This window comes from Salvelinus alpinus, chromosome 3 (assembly GCF_045679555.1).
Source record: "Salvelinus alpinus chromosome 3, SLU_Salpinus.1, whole genome shotgun sequence".
NCBI classification, from domain to species: Eukaryota; Metazoa; Chordata; class Actinopteri; order Salmoniformes; family Salmonidae; genus Salvelinus; species Salvelinus alpinus.
The window spans coordinates 47,724,070-47,746,847 of NC_092088.1; the positions used below are offsets into that span (position 1 = coordinate 47,724,070).

The 22,778-nt window shown below is 44.3% G+C and overlaps 1 protein-coding gene across 5 annotated transcripts in view; it reads right to left on the bottom strand.

Annotated features, from left to right (window-relative positions):
* Positions 1-3,337: 3,337 nt before the first annotated feature.
* Positions 3,338-22,778, bottom strand: part of LOC139570858 (ras and Rab interactor 2-like) — a 46,320-nt gene continuing 26,879 nt past the window's right edge. For all 5 annotated transcript variants that reach the window (XM_071393144.1, XM_071393143.1, XM_071393146.1 and 2 more), the window contains 6 exons: positions 18,449-18,540; positions 11,485-12,999; positions 7,246-7,554; positions 5,968-6,099; positions 5,640-5,803; positions 3,338-5,488 (listed from right to left, as the gene is read on the bottom strand). In XM_071393144.1, coding sequence (XP_071249245.1) covers positions 5,018-5,488; positions 5,640-5,803; positions 5,968-6,099; positions 7,246-7,554; positions 11,485-12,999; positions 18,449-18,540 — 2,683 coding nt within the window. In that variant the 3' untranslated portion in view covers positions 3,338-5,017. The remainder of the gene's footprint in view (positions 5,489-5,639; positions 5,804-5,967; positions 6,100-7,245; positions 7,555-11,484; positions 13,000-18,448; positions 18,541-22,778) is intronic.

Genomic DNA, 22,778 nt, shown 5'->3' on the forward strand with positions numbered 1-22,778 from the left:
TAAGGCCCTTCTCCCACGATTGCTCAGTTTGGCCGGGCGGCCAGCTTTAGGTTGTTCCAAACTTCTTCCATTTAAGAATGATGGAGGCCACTGTGTTCTTGGGGGCCGTCAATGCTGCAGAAATGTTTTGTTACCCTTTTCCAGATCTGTGCCTTGATACAATCCTGTCTTGGCGCTCTACGAACAATTCCTTCGACCTCATGGCTTGGTCTTTGCTCTGACATGCACTGTCAACTGTGGGACCTTACATAGACAGGTGTGTGCCTTTCCAAATCATGTCCCTCCAATTGAATTTACCACAGGTGGACTCCAATCAAATTGTAGAAACATCAAGGATGATCAATGGAAACAGGATGCAGCTGAGTTCTACCTTGAGTCTTATTGCAATAGGTCTGAATACTTTTTTAGATTTCAATAAATGTACAAACATTTTTAAAAACCTGTTTGCACTTTGTCATTATGGGGTATTGTGTGTAGATTGATGAGAAAAAATAAATAATTTAATCCATTTTAGAATAAGGCTGTAATGTAACAAAATGTGGAAAAAGTCAAGGTCTGAATACTTCCCGAATGCACTGTATCTTATTTTTCTTGCAATGATAAGAGAAGCCGAACTACGTAGCTAATAACTGTTGTAACGGGGATCCTTATTGTAGCAACACACTTTTGGAGGGAAGGCAATCCCGCGCTGTGTTAGCTAAGTTTTCATGTCATCGGGTGTAGTTCATAAAGTTTGAAGCGTATATGTTAGGATGGTAACGTTATAATAATTAAGGATGAAGCGTGAATTCATGCCAGGAATAATGTATGTAAGCACTTCAGAGTTATACCAAGCTAATAAGTCACTCGTAAGATAAGGTTGTAAGAGTGTGCTTAGCTGTATTTTTCATTTACTTTATAGTTCTCACGGAAGGTGATAATTCTGACTAAATCTACAGTTAAGCACACTCTTACAACCTTATCTTACGAGTGACTTATTAGCTTGGTATAACTCTGAAGTGCTTACATACATAAACAGTTTAGCCGGCGCTATAACAGTATTAGATTAAACACATGAATAAAGGAAAAATACCTCATTGGCTGCTTATTACAGAAGGGAGGAAATCAAGCTTCACACTTATTATTCCTGGCATGAATTCACGCTTCATCCTTAATTATTATAACGTTACCATCCTAACATATACGCTTCAAACTTTATGAACTACACCGATGACATAAACTTAGCTAACACAGCGCGGGATTGCCTTCCCTCCAAAAGTGTGTTGCTACAATAAGGATCCCCGTTACAACAGTTATTAGCTACGTAGTTCCGCTTCTCTTATCATTTCCCCGCACAGCGGACACGTAAACAATTCAAACACAAAACAACGACATAACCTGTAAGTCTAACTGTCAGTTACACAATTCAAACACAAAACAACGACATAACCTGTAAGTCTAACTGGCAGTTACACTCCCACCAATCACCGGTGATTTCTGTGAAAGGGGTCTGCAGGTTTCTTGATCGGCTTCCAGGAGGGTGACTGTCTTATGGATGGGCCTCTCCAGATAGGTGGGTTTGGTGATGCGTTTACCTCTCTCATCCAGGGTTGAGTCGCTGATCAGTAACTTGAATCTTCTCACCCGGCCATCCTGTCTCGGGTACACTTCTGTAACTTTTGCCAATTTCCACTGGTTGCATGGTGCAGTATCATCTTGCAAGATGACAATGTCATTAATCCTTGCGTTTCTTCTGTCTTTATTCCATTTCTGTCTGTGTTGATTGTTCTGAGGTATGAGCACTCTCCATAACCTGAGGTACACCGTGCAGGACGTTTGGCATTTGCCAGGGAACACCAAGATTGGCAAATTCGCCACTGGCGCCCTGTGCTCTTCACAGATGAAAGCAGGTTCACACTGAGCACATGTGACAGACGTGACAGAGTCTGGAGACGCCGTGGAGAACGTTCTGCTGCCTGCAACATCCTCCAGTATGACCGGTTTTGCGGTGGGTCAGTCATGGTGTGGGGTGGCATTTCTTTGTGGGGCCGCACAGCCCTCCATGTACTCGCCAGAGGTAGCCTGACTGCCATTAGGTACCGAGATGAGATCCTCAGACCCCTTGTGAGACCATATGCTGACACATGCACATTTGTGGCCTGCTGGAGGTCATTTTGCAGGGCTCTGGCAGTGCTCCTCCTTGCACAAAGGCGGAGGTAGCGGTGCTGCTGCTGGGTTGTTGCCCTCCTACGGCCTCCTCCACGTCTCCTGATGTACTGGCCTGTCTCCTGGTAGCGCCTCCATGCTCTGGACACTACGCTGACAAACACAGCAAACCTTCTTGCCACAGCTCGCATTGATGTGCCATCCTGGATGAGCTGCACTACCTGAGCCACTTGTGTGGGTTGTAGACTCCGTCTCATGCTACCACTAGAGTGAAAGCACCGCCAGCATTCAAAAGTGACCAAAACATCAGCCAGGAAGCATAGGAACTGAGAAGTGGTCTGTGGTCACCACCTGCAGAACCACTCCTTTATTGGGGGTGTCTTGCTAATTGCCTATAATTTCCACCTGTTGTCTATTCCATTTGCACAACAGCATGTGAAATTTATTGTCAATCAGTGTTGCTTTCTAAGTGGACAGTTTGATTTCACAGAAGTGTGATTGACTTGGAGTTACATTGTGTTGTTTTATTTTTTTGAGCAGTATATATATATATATATATATATATATATATATCCTCCACCCAGTTAACTACTTCAAAATGGTGAAACTGGCTTTTGGGCACTAGAATCCTCTATTTCTATGATCAGATCAAAACTTTAGGGATGAATTTGGTTGAGGTCATTCATTTCAATCAAAGAATGGGAAAATCATTAAAAAAAGAAATTACTTAAAAAGATACTCAGCGGAGATAGAGATGAGTGAGATGCAACACTGCTCTCACAGCGACAGTTTCTGCGCATGTGCACAGGTTTGCATCAAGCTGTTCACAGCGTGGTCGACAGGCACCAAAATAGCACAGAAGTTGAGCATCGCGCGTCAACGCTTTTAGTTGTTGCGGCAATTGACCCACTATGCTGTTTATGCATCTACATCCTATCGCAGTCTACCTTTGAATTACTTTTTTCTAATAGTTTGAAATGGAATGGATCAGAGCCTATTGGCTTGAAACTGATGCTGACCCTAAAGGACCCAGCCAGCATTATAACTACACCTTTCTGTTGAATCAGAGTCCTACTGAAAACTTGTAAGAGTAGAAATTACAGTTCACACACACAAGACTGTTTCCACTGCGTGAGGATGTACTGTTCACACACACAACGGACCGATGGTAATTAGTCATGACCAAAATGTATTGAGTGCAAAATAATATAATTCAATGATGCACAGACAGCATAGGAACATAAGGACATGTCTTGTTGATCTGGGACAACTGCAATATGACAGACATGGAAAAAAGCCATATGTGAAAAATCCCAGCACAGATGCATATAAATAGTAACATTTGTATAATTTAAAATATCTTGTTAGAGTAGCAATTGTATTACAGTACATGTCTATTAAAAAAGGATAACGCCTATAAAAAGTCCAAATAGTTTAATATATTTGAACTAACATAAGCTACATAGTTTTTCTAACAATAATACTACTGCTTAACAACCATGCTCTGGCTACTCAACCTTCTCTCAATCACATTTCCCCATTTCACTTTCTTGTCATCTCTCCACAGCACCAGCAATGCCCATGTTTATATTCCATAATGTAAACATTAAAGTACTGATACAATAGAATACAATTTGTTAACATTATGTGTTAAGTTAAAGAACAGAGACTGTATTTCATTAATGATTCAGTTCTACTTCTCTTCTTATTCCTTTCCCTTCACATCTTTTAAATCTGCACCCTCTCATACCCAACGCTAAAATTCTTACCAGTCAAGAGTCAAAACACAGATTCTGCACACACACACACAAACGTATGTGTGTGTGTGTGTGTGCGCAGAATCTCAGACCAGTTTGAGAATCGACACACTAAATTTCACAAGGCAACTTAGGCCTACTTTTAATATTTGTCAGTAGTACAATATTTCATGACCTTGTCGGCAATTTGACGCTGGTACCGTAGACCAAGCCAGTCAATCACATATGATTACACCAATTATTACGGGAGGGATGACCTCGATTAATAAGTATTAGCTATGAGGGAAGTACAGTATCATAACTCCTGGATAATCATAAAAACATTAAGTTCATCATTTCATCACTGGCAGACATGCCTGCTCCTAACATTTTACTTTAACAATGAAAAGCAATGCTATAACATAAAAATTCCATAAAAACACACAATGCAGTTTACCAGCAACTGCAAGAAGTAATTCATTATAGAAGTATCACCCAGATAAAATAATTGCTGTATATTTTCTGTAAAGACTTGAAGGCTATTTTCTGCCTGAAGAGGAACATTTTCAGTCTGAAGAAAAAGTTAATGGACTGAACGAGTACATCACTAGATGGGAACCAAAGCAGATAAAAGTGAACCCTATCTACCGATCTGAGATCATCTTTCCCTTTACTTAATCCTATGCTTCACTACTAGGAGTGACAAACCAAAAACTGACCCTGAATCTGCACTTTGACACTTTTGGAATTGAACTGTCTGGCTGTGTCTGTAACAAGACTATTTCAAAACCTTTATCCATCTTGTATGAGAGTTGTGTTTGCCCTCACGTGTGCTCCTCGTGTGCCATGTCCCAAAAGTTCACAAATAGAGCTGCAAAATAACCCCATCTGTCGCATTTCCTTCCCTCTCCTCCTGTACTCAGACAAAGCTTTACAGTGAGGATTCCCTGCAAGACAGAAGATTCACCAAAAGGGGAAGTTTTTTGGGGCTAAGCTTAGCATGACACAGCTTAACCCAGTTAGGCCCAGTTCAGCCTAGCTCAGACCAGTTAAACACAGTTCAGCCCAGTTTTGTTGGGGTACAGTAAGAATGATGGTAGTCCAGATGGAGGTTTCAACTCTCCAGCCCTGTAGTCTCAGATGGATATGGAGTTACCATTGTGCTGGTTGGGGGGTAGACTGAGGCTGAGACTGGGACTGAGACCCAGGTTGAGGTTGGGCTGGGGGTTAGAAGGGGTCAAGGCCACACCATTAAGGTTGGGCTCAGATTCTTTGGTAAGTGTGATGTCATTGAGGTTGGACTGGGGTTCAAACGAGGTCGCGGCCAGGTCATTGAGGTTAGCCACCCGACAGAAGACGAAGTGAAAAGGTGCGGCCTGGGGCCGACTGTGGAGCTCAGCTTTGATCTTCTGGGGGTGTGTGTCGGGGGCTAGCTGCTGGCATGAGCCCTCAGTGAGCAGGATTAGGGCGTAATTCTCAGGGTCGGGAACTTTAAACTTGTAGGCGCAGATCTGGCAGATTTCCTCAGTGGTGGCATAGGGCTGCACCTGCAGAGTTTTGGCAGTGCAACCGCTGTCCAGCTCCTGGAGCGCTACCCGCAGGTAGTTCTGAGAAAAAATGTAAAGATACGGTTGTTTAGCAGATGCATTTATTCAGGGACTTAGAGTTAAGCATCCAGTCTGTGTGTGTGTGTGTGTGTGTGTGTGTGTGTGTGTGTGTGTGTGTGTGTGTGTGTGTGTGTGTGTGTGTGTGTATTACCTGGAAGTCATTGACGGAGGGCGCACTGCGCTGGGTGGTGCGGCGACAGTGCCACTGGCGGAGTGTGTTGCGTGTTTCAGAGCTGAGTACACGAGCTGCTTGCTCCTCTTGGAAGTTCCTAATGAGGGACATGGCTCCGTACGCACTGGTCAGGTAGTATCCACCTGGAACACAGGAGAGAGGAGGGTCAAACATCTCTGCAGCCTGACACTGCTACAACAGCGGTCAATGACAATCGATATTTAGTTTATTTGAACATTACAATTTACAATAAAATGAAAGGGAAAGTTTAGGAAGGAAATAGATGTAAAGCAGATGTGTGCTGTACCTTCTCCATGCAGCAGAGAAGGATCCAGAACCTCCATCATGTAGAGGATCTCGTTGTCTAGTTGAGGCATGTCACACTGGGCCAACACATAGGTCAGCATGGGCAGGAAGTCATCTGCCCCATACAGACAACCTGAGACACACACACACACACACACACAGCATTGGTATTAGCTGTCATCAAGAAGGCGAGGTCTTACAGGTGAATCAAAGCTGGGACAGAGACAGAAAAACAGCTTCCATCTCAAGGCCATCAGACTTAAATAGCCATCACTAGCCGGCCTCCACCCAGCACCCTGCCCTGAACTTAGTCACTTTCACTAGCCGCCTACCACCCGATAACTCAGCCCTGCACCTTAGCGGCTGCTGCTTTATGTACATAGACATGGAATCATTGGTCACTTTAATAGTTTACATACTGTTTTACTCATTTCATACCATCATACTGTATTCTAGTCAATGCCATCCTATTCAACTATTGCTGTGTATATATACACACACTATTGTATTCTACAGATATACTAAATATTCTATCCAAATACTGTCCATAATGTCTATATATCACACACATATACACATTTATACTCCAGACTCCGACATTGCTCGTGCTAATATTTCTTAAATCCATTATTTTACACTACTGCACTGTTGGAGCTAGGACTACAAGCATTTTGCTACACCCGCAATAACATCTGCTAAACCTGTGTATGCGACCAATAAAATTTGATTTGAGAGTCGGTGTGTGTATGCGCATGCATTTACACTGAGTTTACAAACATTAGGAACACCTTCCTAATATTGAGTTGCACCCCCCCTTTCGCCCTCAGAACAGCTTCATTTCACTTCAGGGCATGGACTCTACAAGGTGTCGGAAGCGTTCCGCAGGGTTGTGTAAAGTTGGCTGGATGTCCTTTGGGTGATGGACCATTCTTGACACATTTGGGAAACTGTTGAGCTGTAAAAACCCAGCAGCGTTACAGTTCTTGACACACTCAAACCCGTGTGCCTGGCACCTACTACCATACCAGGTTCAAAGGCACATACACAATCCATGTCTCAAGGCTTGAAAATCCATCTTTAACCTGTCTCCTCCCCTTCATCTACACTGACTTGAAGTGGATTTAACAAGTGACATCAATAAGGGATCATGGCTTTCACCTGGTCAGACGGTCATGGAAAGAGCAGGTGTTCCAGGTGTTTTGTACCCTCCGTGTACACTGTATGCGTGTATACACATATGTGATTGGTCTTGTTTATGCATACGTGTGTTACTACGTACCTGACTTGTGCTCCATGATGGTATAGATGAGTTTACATATGCGCAGCAGCATGGTCACCTTCTTCTCAGGTGAATAGAGTTTACACATGGTGTGGAACTTGTGACGGATTTTCTCTATGTTAACTGGATCTGGAGGGAAGGCGTTGGCCACGCCCATCTCATGGGGCTGCCGGGCCTTGGCCAAGGAGAGGTTCTCCTTGAGCTCCTGCCACGCCCCGCTGCGGACCTGGAACTCCTGGAGGGCCGCCCCCACCACACCTTTCAGGGGCTTCAGGACTATCTTATGCATGGCTTTTTCTAGGACATAGTCTGTATGGAGGAGAGCGGGAGAAAGAGACTATTATTTTGACAGCAAATACTGAAATGGCACCATCCATCTGTAGGATTAATGAATTGCAGAAGTCTTACTCGATTCCTGGTAGCAGTAGGACTGGGATTCAATCCATATCATGTCATCAAGACATTACGTAGACCTCAGCTTTTACAAGCTTACTCAAAGAGACTGGCTAATAGGAGCCATGATATCATAATATACACAGGATAAACGCAGACAGGGAATCCAAACCACAGAGCTGAATAAGCCCCACAGAGAAAGATCGTACTGACTGTGCAGTTGAATGGGGCAAACTCAGCAGATTATACTGAAGACATCTGCAGACTGAGCCACAGCTTCCTCCAACACTGAATGTTCAACTCGTTCCCTAATTCTTGACTCACTCAACACCCACTTTTCTTTCTTTCCTATCCCGTCTGCCAGATTGTCAAAGGCGAGTCTCTCGTCCCAAGCATTTGTTATCTAAACTTCTCGAAAGTTACAACTCAAGTCTCAGAATGTGCGTATCAACGAGTCCTTCCTCGTTCCGTAAGTCAAGATAAGCACACATTTCCTTGTAGGTGTAACATCACTGTATCATTATCAAAAGTATTGTTTAAAAATAGATAGATTTTTTCCAGTAAGCAGTAAACTACCCAACAGATTAAACCAGACTTGACAATCACTGGCAATCAGACCTCAAAGCACACATGTCAACTTGGATATCACCCTGTCATCCTTTATGAGGTCAGCCTCTCTCCGTCGCTTCCCTGTCTTTTCCATGCAGACGTCGAGCACGTCTGGCACCCTATAGTTCTGTTAAAGTGGTTAAAAGCCCTGGAATGCAGTGCTAGCATTTCAAGACCTCAGGCCTGCAGTTGGGCTCAGCGCATGAGTTTCCCCGTGGGAGCACATATGTACACACACACACACACGCAAAATACCCCGTGGCCTTTGTTTTTGCATGCATGTTTTTCCACTTTCGCTAGACTTGGTTTTTAAACACTGTGCCTCCAGTTACTATACTTCCTTACGTACCGGTATTGCTCATAACTCTGGTCATTAGCACTGTGGAATGTAATAACATGTAACCATGGAGTGGTTGCATGTAATCCTGTAGTGTAGGCCTACTAATGCAGTGGTTACACCGGCCTAACTGTATGGCTTATAGGCTATAGACATGCTAGATGTGTAGATGTTGGGAGTGTGTGGGCATTAGTAGGGCTGGGAATTGCCAGGGACATCACAATATTATCACGATACTTAGGTGGCGAAATGATATCTATTGCGATTCGATACTGTGATTTCGAAGGTTCCAAACATATTGCTCACCATATGTCTGCTGCAGAGGGACAAGAGAGCCATGAGAAAACAAGTTTGATCAGTCAAAAAAAAGTGCTGAAAATGAATCGGCTCCCTATTTAAAAAGAAGATGGAGAACAAGGTACAAAGGCAAATACTGGAGTTTTGGAACAGCCAACTGGTGTAAAAATAATATTGTGATAGTCAAAACTGTACAATATACCTTCAAAAAATAATATCCCGATTTGACTATATAGATTTTTCCCCCATCACTAGTCTGTAAAGAAGTTTGAGGTCAATGTGTGTAAACAGTATTGCTTCCATCTCTCTCCTCGCCCCAACCTGGGCTTGAACCAGAGACCCTCTGCACACATCGACAATAGTCATCCTCTTAAGCATAATTACCTATTTCCCCACAAAATATGTGCGAAGCAAGGGAAACAACTACTCCAAGGTCTCAGAGCGAGTGACGTCACCAATTGAAACGCTACTAGCGTGCACCGCTAACTAGCTAGCCATTTCACACCGGTTACACCTACAGTAAGTAAGTGATGAGTTGTATGGTGTGACAGAGGGGACAGATCGACACAGAGGAGCAAGCCCACTTAGGAATGAGTTAGCGTCAGCCAAGGTCACACAGTTATTTATAGTTAGGCTACTTTCCAACCACACAACAATGCAGTTCGTACTATCTGAGAGGGCCCTTCCACTTCCAATAAACATCCTCTCTCGCCCCTAATCTCACTCAGAACATCCTCCCTGCAGAGCTTCCGCGTGGACCCGAGTTATGTACTGTTATGTACAGGCAAGCAGACAAACAGGCAGACAGAGCTGGAGAGAAGTGACTACATTCACACATCCAACACTGATCGTGCCACCACAGTGCCATATAGCCTCAATGTGCGTCACAGAGCAGCAAACACACACACACACACACACACACACACGGGCGCACACATGCAGCGCAAACATTCCATTTGGAATTGGGCAATAGCGTCTCCCTTCCGCAAACTTCTCACAAACAGAGCTTCAGAACATTATATTGCGCAACTTGGCACTGAGCATAGAAATTAAAGCAATAGAAGGGAAAAAACCTGCCGTGTGGGTTTAAGAGACAAGGGTCCCCATTCTCCCCCCCCCCTCCTCCTCTCTCCATGCTCTTTCCTCACACACCCAGAGACACATGCGAGTGTTGAACACAAAAAGAGAGAGAAAAAGAGGGAGAGCTATTTAGGGGCATGCAATAAAGGTTTTATCTGTTATTGGAGGAGTGGGAGAGATGAAGAGAAGGACAGAAAGAGAGAGAGAAGTAATGGTCACATGGGAGAGACTGAAGCACATCTGCAGAGACAATTCATTCAGCTAAACTGAAAACACTTTCTGCAACCACGAAAACTTTGCGAAACAATTCCAATACCAAACACTGCAGAAAAAGTAATCGTGAAGTAGCCTATGAAATTCTTGGGATTGGTTGTCAATCAAGAATATTTAAGAAACCAGAATGATTTTACTGTCTTTGTCTTAAAGACAGATCTCTTTGATGATTGTTACTGACACACAGCAAACAGGAGAATGGTAATGTAAGGATCAAAAGATGCCTCCCATGTGTGTTACTGCTTCACAATTCCACGCTATTTTGTCTTCTTCACCTGCCAATTCTGTCAAAAGGACCAGTGGGAACAGCTGAGTTCATGTTAGCTAGTTCACAGAATTATCCTCTAGCGGAAACAGGCTTTGTTTTCATTGTTTACAATTTGGGCCAGTTTCCAACCCCAATAATGCCCACACATGAATATCTTTAAGCCCCTCCCCTAGGCAGGTGTTTGATATGCCAGTGTCACAGAGAACCGTAATCGGTTCACATCACTACTTTATGTATCAAAAAGTAGGCTGGCCCTCTTTGAAGTCTTGTAGATCGATGCATTGCACTCTGTTTATAGAGCCCTTCTGCATGAACTTCCAAAACAGACCTTACTTCATTGTTGCTTACAGACGTACGAGATACCAGACCCGCTCTCAGGGATGGCCAACCCTGGAGATCCCTTCGATCTCCACAGAGTTAAGTAAATCTGCTTTTCGTTTTTTTTCCAACTTACTTGTGGAATAATGTCCAAGGCTCTCTAAAATGAGATGAATTGACGCCTATAGGGCAATTCAAAAGACTGAGAACCTTTTTAGTGAAGAATGTTTTTTTCTATGATTGTGTTTGCTTTTCGTGTAATGGTGTATATATATATATATTGATGTGTAGATTTGACACAGGACTCATCTCAGCCTGAGATTAAATACATAATCCTAACCACAATGGCCAGCTCACACACACATGCGTACAGACTTGCGCACTGAGCTGCTCTCGCCCTGTCTATAGGCATACAGTCTAGTCCAGTTCGTATATTTCCAGATCTGATAGTTTAAAAAAATATTTTCTTTAGCTGTTTGGTTGTCTCAATGTCAACTAATTACCCATTTCAAAGATGACAATGGAACAACTGAAGTTCACGTACATTTTATCTGTGACGTCTAGCAAATTAGCAACGGTTAATCAGCATCTGATGTCCAATAGTTGCAGAAATGTTGTATAACAGTAAAAACGCACATATTTGCACACACCCCGCCCCACTCACCAATTTGGTCCTCTGGGACGAGTGACTCAATGGGGGGCTCCAGCTCAGAGCTCTGCCGCAGGTAGCTCTTCATCTGGGTGATGAACTGGCGTAGCGTCTGCAGCAGCTCCAGCCCTGAGGCATGGCACTGCCAGGCCTGGCAGCCCCCTCCCTCCTGCAAGAAGCTCAAGTAGTCCTGCACTAGGCAGCCAAAGTACGAGCCCTTATCCCTGGACAGCTCCAGGACTCTCCGTATGGCCCGTTTCTCAGGGGTTAGGAGAGAGCTGAACACCCCACTCATCTTATGGAAGTGGCCCCTGAGGGCCTGCTGGATGACCATGGCTCCGGTACTGGCTCGTCGTTTGGTGCGCAGCCCGGGAGGGGTGATGGTCAGGTCCTGGTCGTTCTCCACTCTCACTCCAAAGTCTGCTTCGTCTTCATCATCATCTTCCTCCATGCTGCTGTAGGGGTGGGTGAGGGGCAGCACCAGGTTATTGGTGGTGGGTGGGCTGGGTTCAGCGAGTGGGGGGAAGAAGCCCTGGAAGAAGTCTACTGAGTCGGTGGAGTCGTCGGTGGAAATGCTCATGTCGCTCAGGCGCTGGATGCAGTCCTCTTCTCTTCCGCCTCTTCCTCTTCCTCTTCCTCCCTCTTGGCAGGAGAGGGCTTGGTCTTGAGTGGACGGACTGTTTCCCTCTGTGTTGTCATCGGGGTTGGTGGCGTTTCTCAGTGCCTGCTTAGCCAGACTGAGAGATATGGCGTTCTGAATAGTCTGGTCATCGAGAGCAAGACGGCAGTCGACGTCAGTTGGGGAGGAGAGGGACAGGGGGATAGAGATGGGGGCACTGATGCTGCGCTTCTTGGGAGGGGAGGAGGAGAGGAAAGAGGAGGAGAGGAAAGATGAGGAAGGGCTGATGCTGAGAGAGGAGCCCAGGCGGGAGAGAAGGCTACTGCCCTTCTCCCTCTCTCCCACCCGGTCCTTCTCTTTGGGGGGGTTGATCCAAGATATCTTCTCAGGCATGCTGCGCTGGCGTTGAGGGGAGGCAGGGCGACGGGGGGCACAGCAGGGAGGTGGGGGGCGAGGAGGTGGCGAGAGGGAAACTCTGTTAGCCCGGCTCACGCTGACACAGCTGTTATGATGCTGGGTGCTGTTGCCAGGGCTATCACTCTGAGGGCTGTCGCTATGGGGTTGAGGGCTGTCTTTAAGTCGCTCTGGGTTGCTGGTACAGTGCTGTTGTTGTACTTGTACAGTTGTAGCTGTACTGCTATTGTTTAGGTGCTGGGGGTTGTTGTTGTGGTGGCTGGTGTAGGAGGGAAAGGTGTGGTTGCCACCCTCTGGGTGGTGAACCTTTAGGAAGAGGGGGTTGATGAAGCAGAGAGCCCCGTTGGACTGGGAACACTCCAGCTGGGACGGGGTGCGGGTGACCAGGGGGGTGTAAACGGAACTCGGCCTCAGGCTAGGTGATTGGTCGTGGGTGGTTGTCCTGGACAACGAGGAGAGAGAACTCCTCCTGCGGCAACGCTCAGAGTCCCAGAACCCTGCAGGAGAGAGAGAGGTTCAGACACTACAACAGCAACATTACTGTAACATAACACTAACATTACATTAACATCATGACAATATTATTTCTATGTTGCCCTAACTCACAATAACATTACAGGTCAAACACTGCCAGAGTCAGCCTGATATTACACAACATCAAAACATAAGGGTAACATGATACTGTAATATAATAGAAACACATTTAAGGGATAGTTCAGGATTTTGTCAATGACTCCCTTTATATACCTCCCCAGTATCAGATGAATGTGTGGATACCATTTTTATGTCTCTGTGTTCAGTTTGAAGGAAGTTGCTAACATGCTTTAGCGCAATGACGAAGTCTACAGGAACAGCCAACATTGGCTCGCGAAACTACCTGTAACTTCCTTCATACTGGAGCAGATCAGTGGCAACCCGTCATTCAGGGCAGGTGGGGCTCGCCACTGATCTGCTCCAGTATGAAAGAGACCATGTTTGTATGAGGCTTTATTAACTCAATTATTTATTTTTTTTACAAACTGATGACACATATTAATGCCAAAATAACATGAAAAATGGGCAACAAAAAAACATATATTATTTATTATGTTATTTTGGCATTTATGTCACATATCAGCTTGCAAACAAAGTTTATTTTTTATCATTGAGTTAAAAACATGGTCTCTTTCTTGCCTTCTTAAGGTAGCTCCAAAATGCAGGTGTTTCAGCCTAGCTCAAGTGCTTTCTGTGGTGGTGCAGCCAGCAGAAGATACGGTGTAGGGGCTGGTAATGTTCTCTAGTTGCGCCGTGATTGGCTCACTGTTCTGTCACTCATGGGGACCCTACATCGCCGCAAAATCCATTGGACATAAACATTACACAACATGTTGGAAATTCCAAATTCAACAATGAGTGGTTTGGAAGGAATCAGTGGCTAACTGAAAGCATTGCAAATGCTATTCAGTGGAGAGGGTGTGTGGTCCAAATCTGGTTTTAAGGGTCTCTTTTCCAAGTTTAAAAGGATAAACATTCAACATTGGCCATGCTGTCAATCCAGCACGACTTCTGCCGCGTTCAAGACAACTGGAAACTCTGAAATCTGACTTCTGTGAATTCAAGACAACTGGAAACTGGAGGGAAAAAAATTGCTCCTACTGGGAAAATACGTTTTGAATGGTCATCCAACTCGGAATTGTAATTTGGAAACTCGGGCCTCTTCCCAGAGCTCCGACCTGAAGATCACTGACGTTATGATTCGACCTAGTTTTTTCCCCTGAGTTCTCAGTTGTCTTGAAAGCACCATAAATCCAGAGAACGCCAGACTGTGAGTCCTAAATATTACATAATTTATGCAGCAGCATACAATATATGTCAGGTAGATATGTATACTGTAGCTAAAACTGTAATACTAAGTGTATGTTGTGTAGTAAACTGTTAGTAGCCCATGTGCCTCACCCTAATAATGTGCATGCCAAAATCTCCACTGGAGCAGATACATACAAATGGAATCGAGAAGTTAATCTGACTCTGGGGAAGTAGATAAATCCTGAACTATCCATTTTAAAAACGGAGGCTACAATAGCCTGATAATAACACTGATACAGCTAAGTTACTGAAAAAGTAGGCACAACAACGCCAATACACATCAACGTTACACCATCGAGTCAATTAAGCTACTGTTATCATACCACGTTACCAATGCCTATTATCTACGTCACATTAATACATGTTGCAAATAAATACAACCATACCTGCATAATGCCAACAAAGTAACGTTCCAATCAGTACGATATAACGTTAACCATAAAGGACTAACGAAGAACAGCGCTGGACACGACTGTACACAGCCACCAATTTCGCAACCAAAGCCATAAACCAAACAATGATACTCTGACAGAACTAAACCTACTGCTACATGAGACACATCCAACCGAAGAGCTCATACAACAGTGCTGTACTAGACAGAGAAAACTCACTCTATAGAACAATAAAACACACAAAGCCGTACCAGACACAGCCAAAGTCACATCACAATGTAAGAGCAAACATTGACTTACTGTACTCACAGAAGACAAAGGCAAGCTCTGATTTTAGTTTGCCGTAGTTTTAGTAGTGTGAGAACTTTAGAGCACACTGCTGCCTCTGTCCAGCCTTGCAGTCGTGTCTCACACACACGGATTGTGTTATGACTCACACATGCTAATAAGTGCGTGGGGGCGGGCTGTCAATAGAGCATTCTCTCCTCCCCCAGTCACCCCCTCACTCGCGCGCCAGCTCTGTCAAAGTTTTTCCTACCCAACTCCTCCAGACTTCTTTTGCGTGACTGATTTTCGTTATTCTTTCATTAAGCAGCTCCTCCATTTTCTTAATCAGTTACCTTTACAGTCCATTTTGGTGCCTTGTCAACAACAGCACAGTGGCATCTAATGATATTTGTGTTCTGGAAAATATTATTATTGATAAAAGTTTGAGAAGTGTCAGCAGCATAGCACCATGCATCCCACTGCTGGCTTGGATCTGAAGCTAAGCAAGGATGGATGGGAGACGAGAGGTGGTATTGCATGGCCAGTAAAGGCCACTCTTTCCTCTGGTCTTAAAGGACAACTGCCCCTTAGAACCGATTTCTCTGGTTGTAAACAGCCTGTGTGGCATCGATATGAGTCAGAAACAATGTGTGTCAAAATTGACTACTAAGTGTAAATAGGATAATTTTGGTCATAAAGTCATATCCAAAATTGAGTTTGGCAAGTGAATGTGTCATGATTTAAGGGGGTTGTTTTAGATTACAATTATATCAACAATTCATGCCCCCTTTTGCCTATTAACACGTGGTGGAACCATGTTTTCTGGAAAAAAACTGGGCTAGTTTGCTTTGCATGGCCCAATGTCCCGGGCAGGCAGAGACCTCTCCTTAGGAAGACTAATGGAATGGTTTTAAAGGAGCAAACCCGCCAACCTGGCAAATCTGGCCATGCAAAACTAATTCACCAGACAACCGTGTATCTTTGGCAGTAGCTTCAGGTGCAATGCACATATTGATCGGAAAATAGTTGGCTTCCGTAAAGTTGTTCAATCATATGGCCAGGATCTGGATTACATCAAACTCTAGATACGTTAAAACGTGGAGATTGTGCCTGATGTTGTTGATGACCGCGAGTTGTTTACACTAGCTAGCTACATTATTGGATAATGTTAGCGAGTTGCAAGGTGTTGTAGAACAAGTGTCTCATGAAACACATTCCAGACACTGGTTCTTGCCATCTTGGCATAACTGTGATTTGACAGAAATATTCACTAGCTAACATTAGATAGGCTGTTCAGGAATCTTATGGCTTGGGGGTAGAAGCTGTTGAGAAGCCTCTTGGACCAAGACTTGGTGTTCCGGTACCGCTTGCCGTGCAGTAGCAGAGAGAACAGTCTATGACTAGGGTGGTTGGAGTCTTTCCTCTGACACTGCCTGGTATAGAGGTCCGGGATTGCAGGAAGCTTGGCCCGGTTACGTACTGGGCCGCACACACTACCCTCTGTAGTGCCTTGCGGTCAGAGGCCGAGCAGTTGCCATACCAGGCAGTGATGCAACCCATCAGGATGCTCTCGATGGTCCAGCTGTAAAACCTTTTGAGGTTCTGAGGACCCATGCCAAATCTTTTCAGTCTCCTGAGGGAGAATAGGTTTTGTCGTGCCCTCTTCACGGCTGTCTTGGTGTGCTTGGACCATGTTAGTTTGTTGGTGATGTGGACGCCAATGAACTTGAAGCTCTCAACCTGCTCCACTACAGCCCCGTCCATGAGAATGGGGGCGTGCTCGGTCCTCCTTTTCCTGTAGTCCACAATTATCTCCTTTGTCTTGATCGCATTGAGGGATAGGTTGTTGTCCTTGCACCACACGGTCAGGTCTCTGACCTCCTCCCTATAGTCTGTCTCATAGTTGTGTCATCAGCAAAATGAATGATGGTGTTGGAGTCATGCCTGGCCTTGCAGTCATGAGTGATTTTAGCTCATTTGTTGTGATTAAATGGCAAATAAACAACCCCCCAAAAAACACCCACATGAAACCACACCCCGAAGACAACTCGTTTGCCTTCATTTCTTAATGAGCATTGATGAAAAACGACACCAAATCAGGAAATGCAGTTCTCCGTTAAGATCAAATCCCAATGCCCCTGTTCTGAACATAAAATAATGTAGAAAATCACGTCTTGGATGAAAATCACACATTCATCCCTAAAGTGTTAATAATAACTGTTGTCGGCGAGGTGTGAACTTGTTGCATCTAAAATCCTGTCTCGCAGGTTACACACCTGAGGCACTGGGAGGGTGTGGCCTAACGGGGAAACATTCTGGTCTAAAAAACTGTCAGCTGGGAAAATCTAGAGTGAGCTGAAGAATATGAGGCGAGTGAAACCTGAAATACAGGCAGATGATGACAGAGTGAATAAATACTGCCAAGTTCAGCCTCATGGTAAAGAGAAATGTCTGCTTATGGTTCACTGCTTGAAAAACTTACTTATCAAGCATCTGCTAGTATGTCCAGCTAATGTGCACTTATTTTTCAATCAAGCTCAACTTCTGCTGGTCTGTTAACCAGACAAATGGTTGAATAGACAGAATGATAGAAAGTCTACTTTCTCTGAAGCATAGATAGACACAGCCCAACTGCATTGAAATCAGACCCACGTCACAGGTACCGATCTAGACGTCAGAACTCAGCACTGGTGTCTTTTGTTATGTCCAAAGCCATATTTCAGTGACGCGACATAGCCTACCTACACACGGCTCACAGAGTATGGTCACCTATATGAACATCATTAAAATCCATGTAAACCTTCAGTGACGCGCATCTACCTCAACACACACAAACCCAAGCATTGTTTAAGTCTCAATGCGGTCTCTTCACGTTAATCAGAGGGAAAAGCTACACAGTGGGCCTGTTGTGTGTGAAGATCACTCGAAACCACACCAAAGTAAGTATGTTATCAAATCAGTGTGTCACCGAGGCTAGTATGGCCTATACATTGGCTCTTTCAGAGGCAGTGTGACATTACAGCTTTGGCACAGAGAGAGCACATTGCACAGTGACTGAGTTAGAGGTCTAAGCCCCCAGTGAGGCCTATTCGTGGTTCCAGGGCCCCAATGCTCCCCTCATCATGTGCCTAGCAGCCACTGATTTGGGGCTCAGAGAGGCATTATTCCTATGGGTGTGACCCAGAGCTTTGGGCTTTTACTAATTTAACTTGGAGAATGTAGTTAAATGTGATTTACAAGAACAGCCAAAGGAAGAACATTTGCTTGGTTTTAAACAGAATGTGGGATTAGACCTAAAGTACTCACAAGACTTTTCTAAAGTGACTACAGTCAACTAGCATGACCATCCAGCTACAGAGTGAAGCTACACTTTTAAATCTTCATGCTTCAGATATGAATTAAATCAATACAAATGTACAGTATCAGTCTAGTGGACATTTACCTGCTCCTAGCTTGGCCACCTCCTCCAAGCCTGTTGGCGTCCTGGCTGCAGAGATGGCTTCAGGAAGCTTTAGAGTGAATGGCAAGACATCCCTAAGAGAGAGGCAGACAGTCAATATGTGAGATGAATGAGACAGATAGAAAGAGTGAATTAATCCCTTTCCCATCTATCTATACACACACACACAACCAGTCAACAGTTTGGATGCACTTACTCATTCAAGGGTTTTTCTTTATTTTTACAATTTTACACATTGTAAAATAGTGAGATCCTCAAAACTGTGAAATAACATATGGAATCATGTAGTAACCAAAAAAAAGTGTTAACAACAAATCAAAATATATTTGAGATTCTTCAAAGTAGCCACCCTGTGCCTTGACAGCTTTGCACACTTGGCATTCTCTCAACCAGCTTCATGAGGTAGTCACCTGGAATGCATTTCAATTAACAGGTGTGCCTTTTTAAAGTTAATTTGTGAAATGTCTTTCCTTCTGAATGTGTTTGAGCCAATCAGTTGTGTTGTGACAAGGTGGGGTGGTATACAGAAGACCAAGTCCATATTATGCTAAGAACAGTTCAAATAAGCAAAGAGAAACAAAAGTCCATCATTACTTTAAGAAATGAAGGCTCTGGAGCAACGAACCGCCCTTGCTGTCTCTGCCTGGCCGGTTCCCCTCTCTCCACTGGGATTCTCTGCCTCTAACCCTATTACAGGGGCTGAGTCACTGGCTTACTGGTGCTCTTTCATGCCGTCCCTAGGAGGGGTGCGTCACTTGAGTGGGTTGAGTTACTGACGTGATCTTCCTGTCTGGGTTGGCGCCCCCCCCCCCCCCCTTGGTTTGTGCTGTGGTGAGATCTTTGTGGGCTATACTCGGCCTTGTCTCAGGATGGTAAGTTGGAGGTTGAAGATATCCCTCTAGTGGTGTGGGGGCTGTGCTTTGGCAAAGTGGGTGGGATTATATCCTCTGTTTGGCCCTGTCTGGGGGTATCATCGGATGGGGCCACAGTGTCTCCTGACCCCTCCTGTCTCAGCCTCCAGTATTTATGCTGCAATAGTTTGTCGGGCGGCTAGGGCCAGTTGGTTATATCTGGAGTACTTCTCCTGTCTTATCCGGTGTCCTGTGTGAATTTAAGTATGCTCTCTCTAATTCTCTCCTCTCTTTCTCTCTCTCGGAGGACCTGAGCCCTAGGACCATGCGTCAGGACTACCGGGCATGATGACTCCTTGCTGTCCCAGTCCACCTGGCCTTGCTGCGGTTCCAGTTTCGACTGTTCTGCCTGCGGCTATGGAACCCTGACCTGTCCACCGGACGTGCTACATGTCCCAGACTTGCTGTTTTCAACTCTCTAGAGACCGCAGGAGCGGTAGAGATACTCTTAATGATCGGCTATGAAAAGCCAACTGACATTTACTCCTGATTATTATTTGACCATGCTGGTCATTTATGAACATTTGAACATCTTGGCCATGTTCTGTTATAATCTCCACCCGGCACAGACAGAAGAGGACTGGCCACCCCTCATAGCCTGGTTCCTCTCTAGGTTTCTTCCTAGGTTTTGGCCTTTCTAGGGAGTTTTTCCTAGCCGCCGTGCTTCTACACCTGCATTGCTTGCTGTTTGGGGTTTTAGGCTGGGTTTCTGTACAGCACTTCGAGATATTAGCTGATGTACGAAGGGCTATATAAAATAAACTTGATTTGATGGTCAGTCAATCAGGAACATTAAGAACTTTGAAAGTTTCTTCAAGTGCAGTAGCAAAAACCATCAAGTGCTATGATGAAACTGGCTCTCATGAGAACCACCACAGGAAAGGAAGACCCCGAGTTACCTCTGCTGCAGAGGATAGGTTCATTAGATTTAACTGCACCTCAGATCGCATCCCAAATAAATGCTTCAGAGTTCAAGTAACAGACCTCTCAACATCAACTGTTCAGAACTTCATGGTCGAATTGCTGCAAAGAAACCACTACTAAAGGTCACCAATAATAAGAAGAGACTTGCTTGGGCCAAAAAACAAATAGACCGGTGGATATCTGTCCTTTGGTTTGATGAGTCCAAATTTTAGATTTTTGGTTCCAACCACTGTGTCTTTGAGATGCAGAGTAGGTGAATGGATGATCTCCGCATGTTTTCAATCACAACCTCTAAGTTTTATCCAAAATTAGAATAGTTTGAATAGCATCAAGTGACCCCTTGTTTACTAACCAAAGTTTTAAAAAACGGTAGTTCTGCTGAGCGATATGTGCTTTGAGGACTGTTCTGTTAAAAAAAAATATATATAATAATCCCATTTTTCGTTTTTGTTTTTTTTTACACATTAAATGCATTATGAAATAATGAAAGTAAAATGATTCGAGCTTTATTTTTTTTATTATTATATTTTTTTATTTTTTTCAATCCCATTTTCTCCCCAATTTTCGTGGTATCCAATCGCTAGTAATTACTATCTTGTCTCATCGCTACAACTCCCGTACGGGCTCGGGAGAGACGAAGGTCGAAAGCCACTCGTCCTCCGAAGCACAACCCAACCAAGCCGCACTGCTTCTTAACACAGCGCGCCTCCAACCCGGAAGCCAGCCGCACCAATGTGTTGGAGGAAACACCGTGTACCTGGCCCCCTTGGTTAGCGCGCACTGCGCCCAGCCCGCCACAGGAGTCGCTGGAGCGCGATGAGACAAGGATATCCCTACCGGCCAAACCCTCCCTAACCCGGACGACGCTAGGCCAATTGTGCGTCGCCCCACGGACCTCCCGGTCACTGCGATGCAGTGCCCTAGACCACTGCGCCACCCGGGAGGCTGATTAGAGCTTTTTAATTGAAATTCCAAAGCCAAAAATAGTGAACATTCAATTGCCAAAACATTGAAAATATTCCGTTGTCTCTGTCAGGTCCAATTATTATGAAATAATAAAATATTTCAGTTGTGTACATTACTATAATTTTTCATTCTTTAAAGTCATCTCATCTCTGCTCAGGCACTAGCAGCCAGCCAGCCCAGCCTGTTCTCATAGACTAGAGTAACATAGGAAACATAAATCCAGGACACTGAAATTAGTATGATATGTTACGTTTGATATGGTTACATAAGACAAATGGTTACTTAGTAGGGTGGTTGGTCGGGGCGGATGGGTGGGCATCTAGCAACCCAAAGTTTGCGAGTTCGAATCTCATTACGGATAACTTTAGCATTTGCACTAATTAGCAACTTTTTAACTACTTACAGACATTTTTTTGCAACTACTTAGTATATTAGCTAACCCTAACCCTTTTAGCTAACCCTTCCCATAACTGTAACCTGTTAACCTAACTCCTAAATTTAACCCTAACCCCTAGCCTAGCTAACGTTAACCACCTAGCTAGAATTCGTAACATTTATGTTTAGCAAATTTGTAACATGTCCTAAGTATTGGTAATTCGTGACATATTGTACATTATGCAAATTCGTAACATATAATACGAATTGTAATTCGTAACATATCATACAAAATGGTTGGACATCCACAAATGAATACATATACTAAATGCAGTGTCTCAGAAATAATATGAAATGCTCCGAGACCAAGTTGGCCAGCCAGACAACCATCTAACATCATCTCTGTACTGTACCGTCTTTAGTCATTCTAGGCTAGCCTGCCTAAGTATGCTGAGAACTGTATTACATTTTTTTTTACAAGATTTCAAAGTAGATAACTTTCAAGTGCGGTCTCGTGTTGTGTGCATTCCTCATATGCGGCGGCGTATGCAGTCTGTGTATCTAACACAACAAAGCAGGCATAAAAAAAAAGTCTATCCATCTTTGTCCGAGCCAGAAAAGAACAGGCGCAATGGATGGCGGTCATTGTAGTTAATTCAGTAGCTGTGCTTGGGTAAATCACTGGGGAAGCCAAGCCAGAAAAAGCCAAGCCAGACCATAAGAATTTAGGAAAGGGCCAATTTAAGCTAGTTAGCCACTGGAGGACAACACAAGTCGCCACAATAGGAGTGATGACAAATCCAAACTGGCTTCCCTTGACACTTTTTGGTGCGCCAGGAAAATTTGAATTGCTTAACTTTGGTCAAACGTTTCGTGTAGCCTTCCACAAGCTTCCCACAATAAGTTGGGTGATTTTTGGCCCATTCCTCCTGACAGAGCTGGTGTAACTGAGTCAGGTTTGTAGGCCTCCTTGCTCACACACGCCTTTTCAGTTCTGCCCACAAAATTTATGGGATTGAGGTCAGGGCTTTGTGATGGCCACTCCAATACCTTGACTTTGTTGTCCTTAAGCCATTTTGCCACAACTTTGGAAGAATGCTTGGGGTCATTGTCCATTTGGAAGACCCATTTGCAAC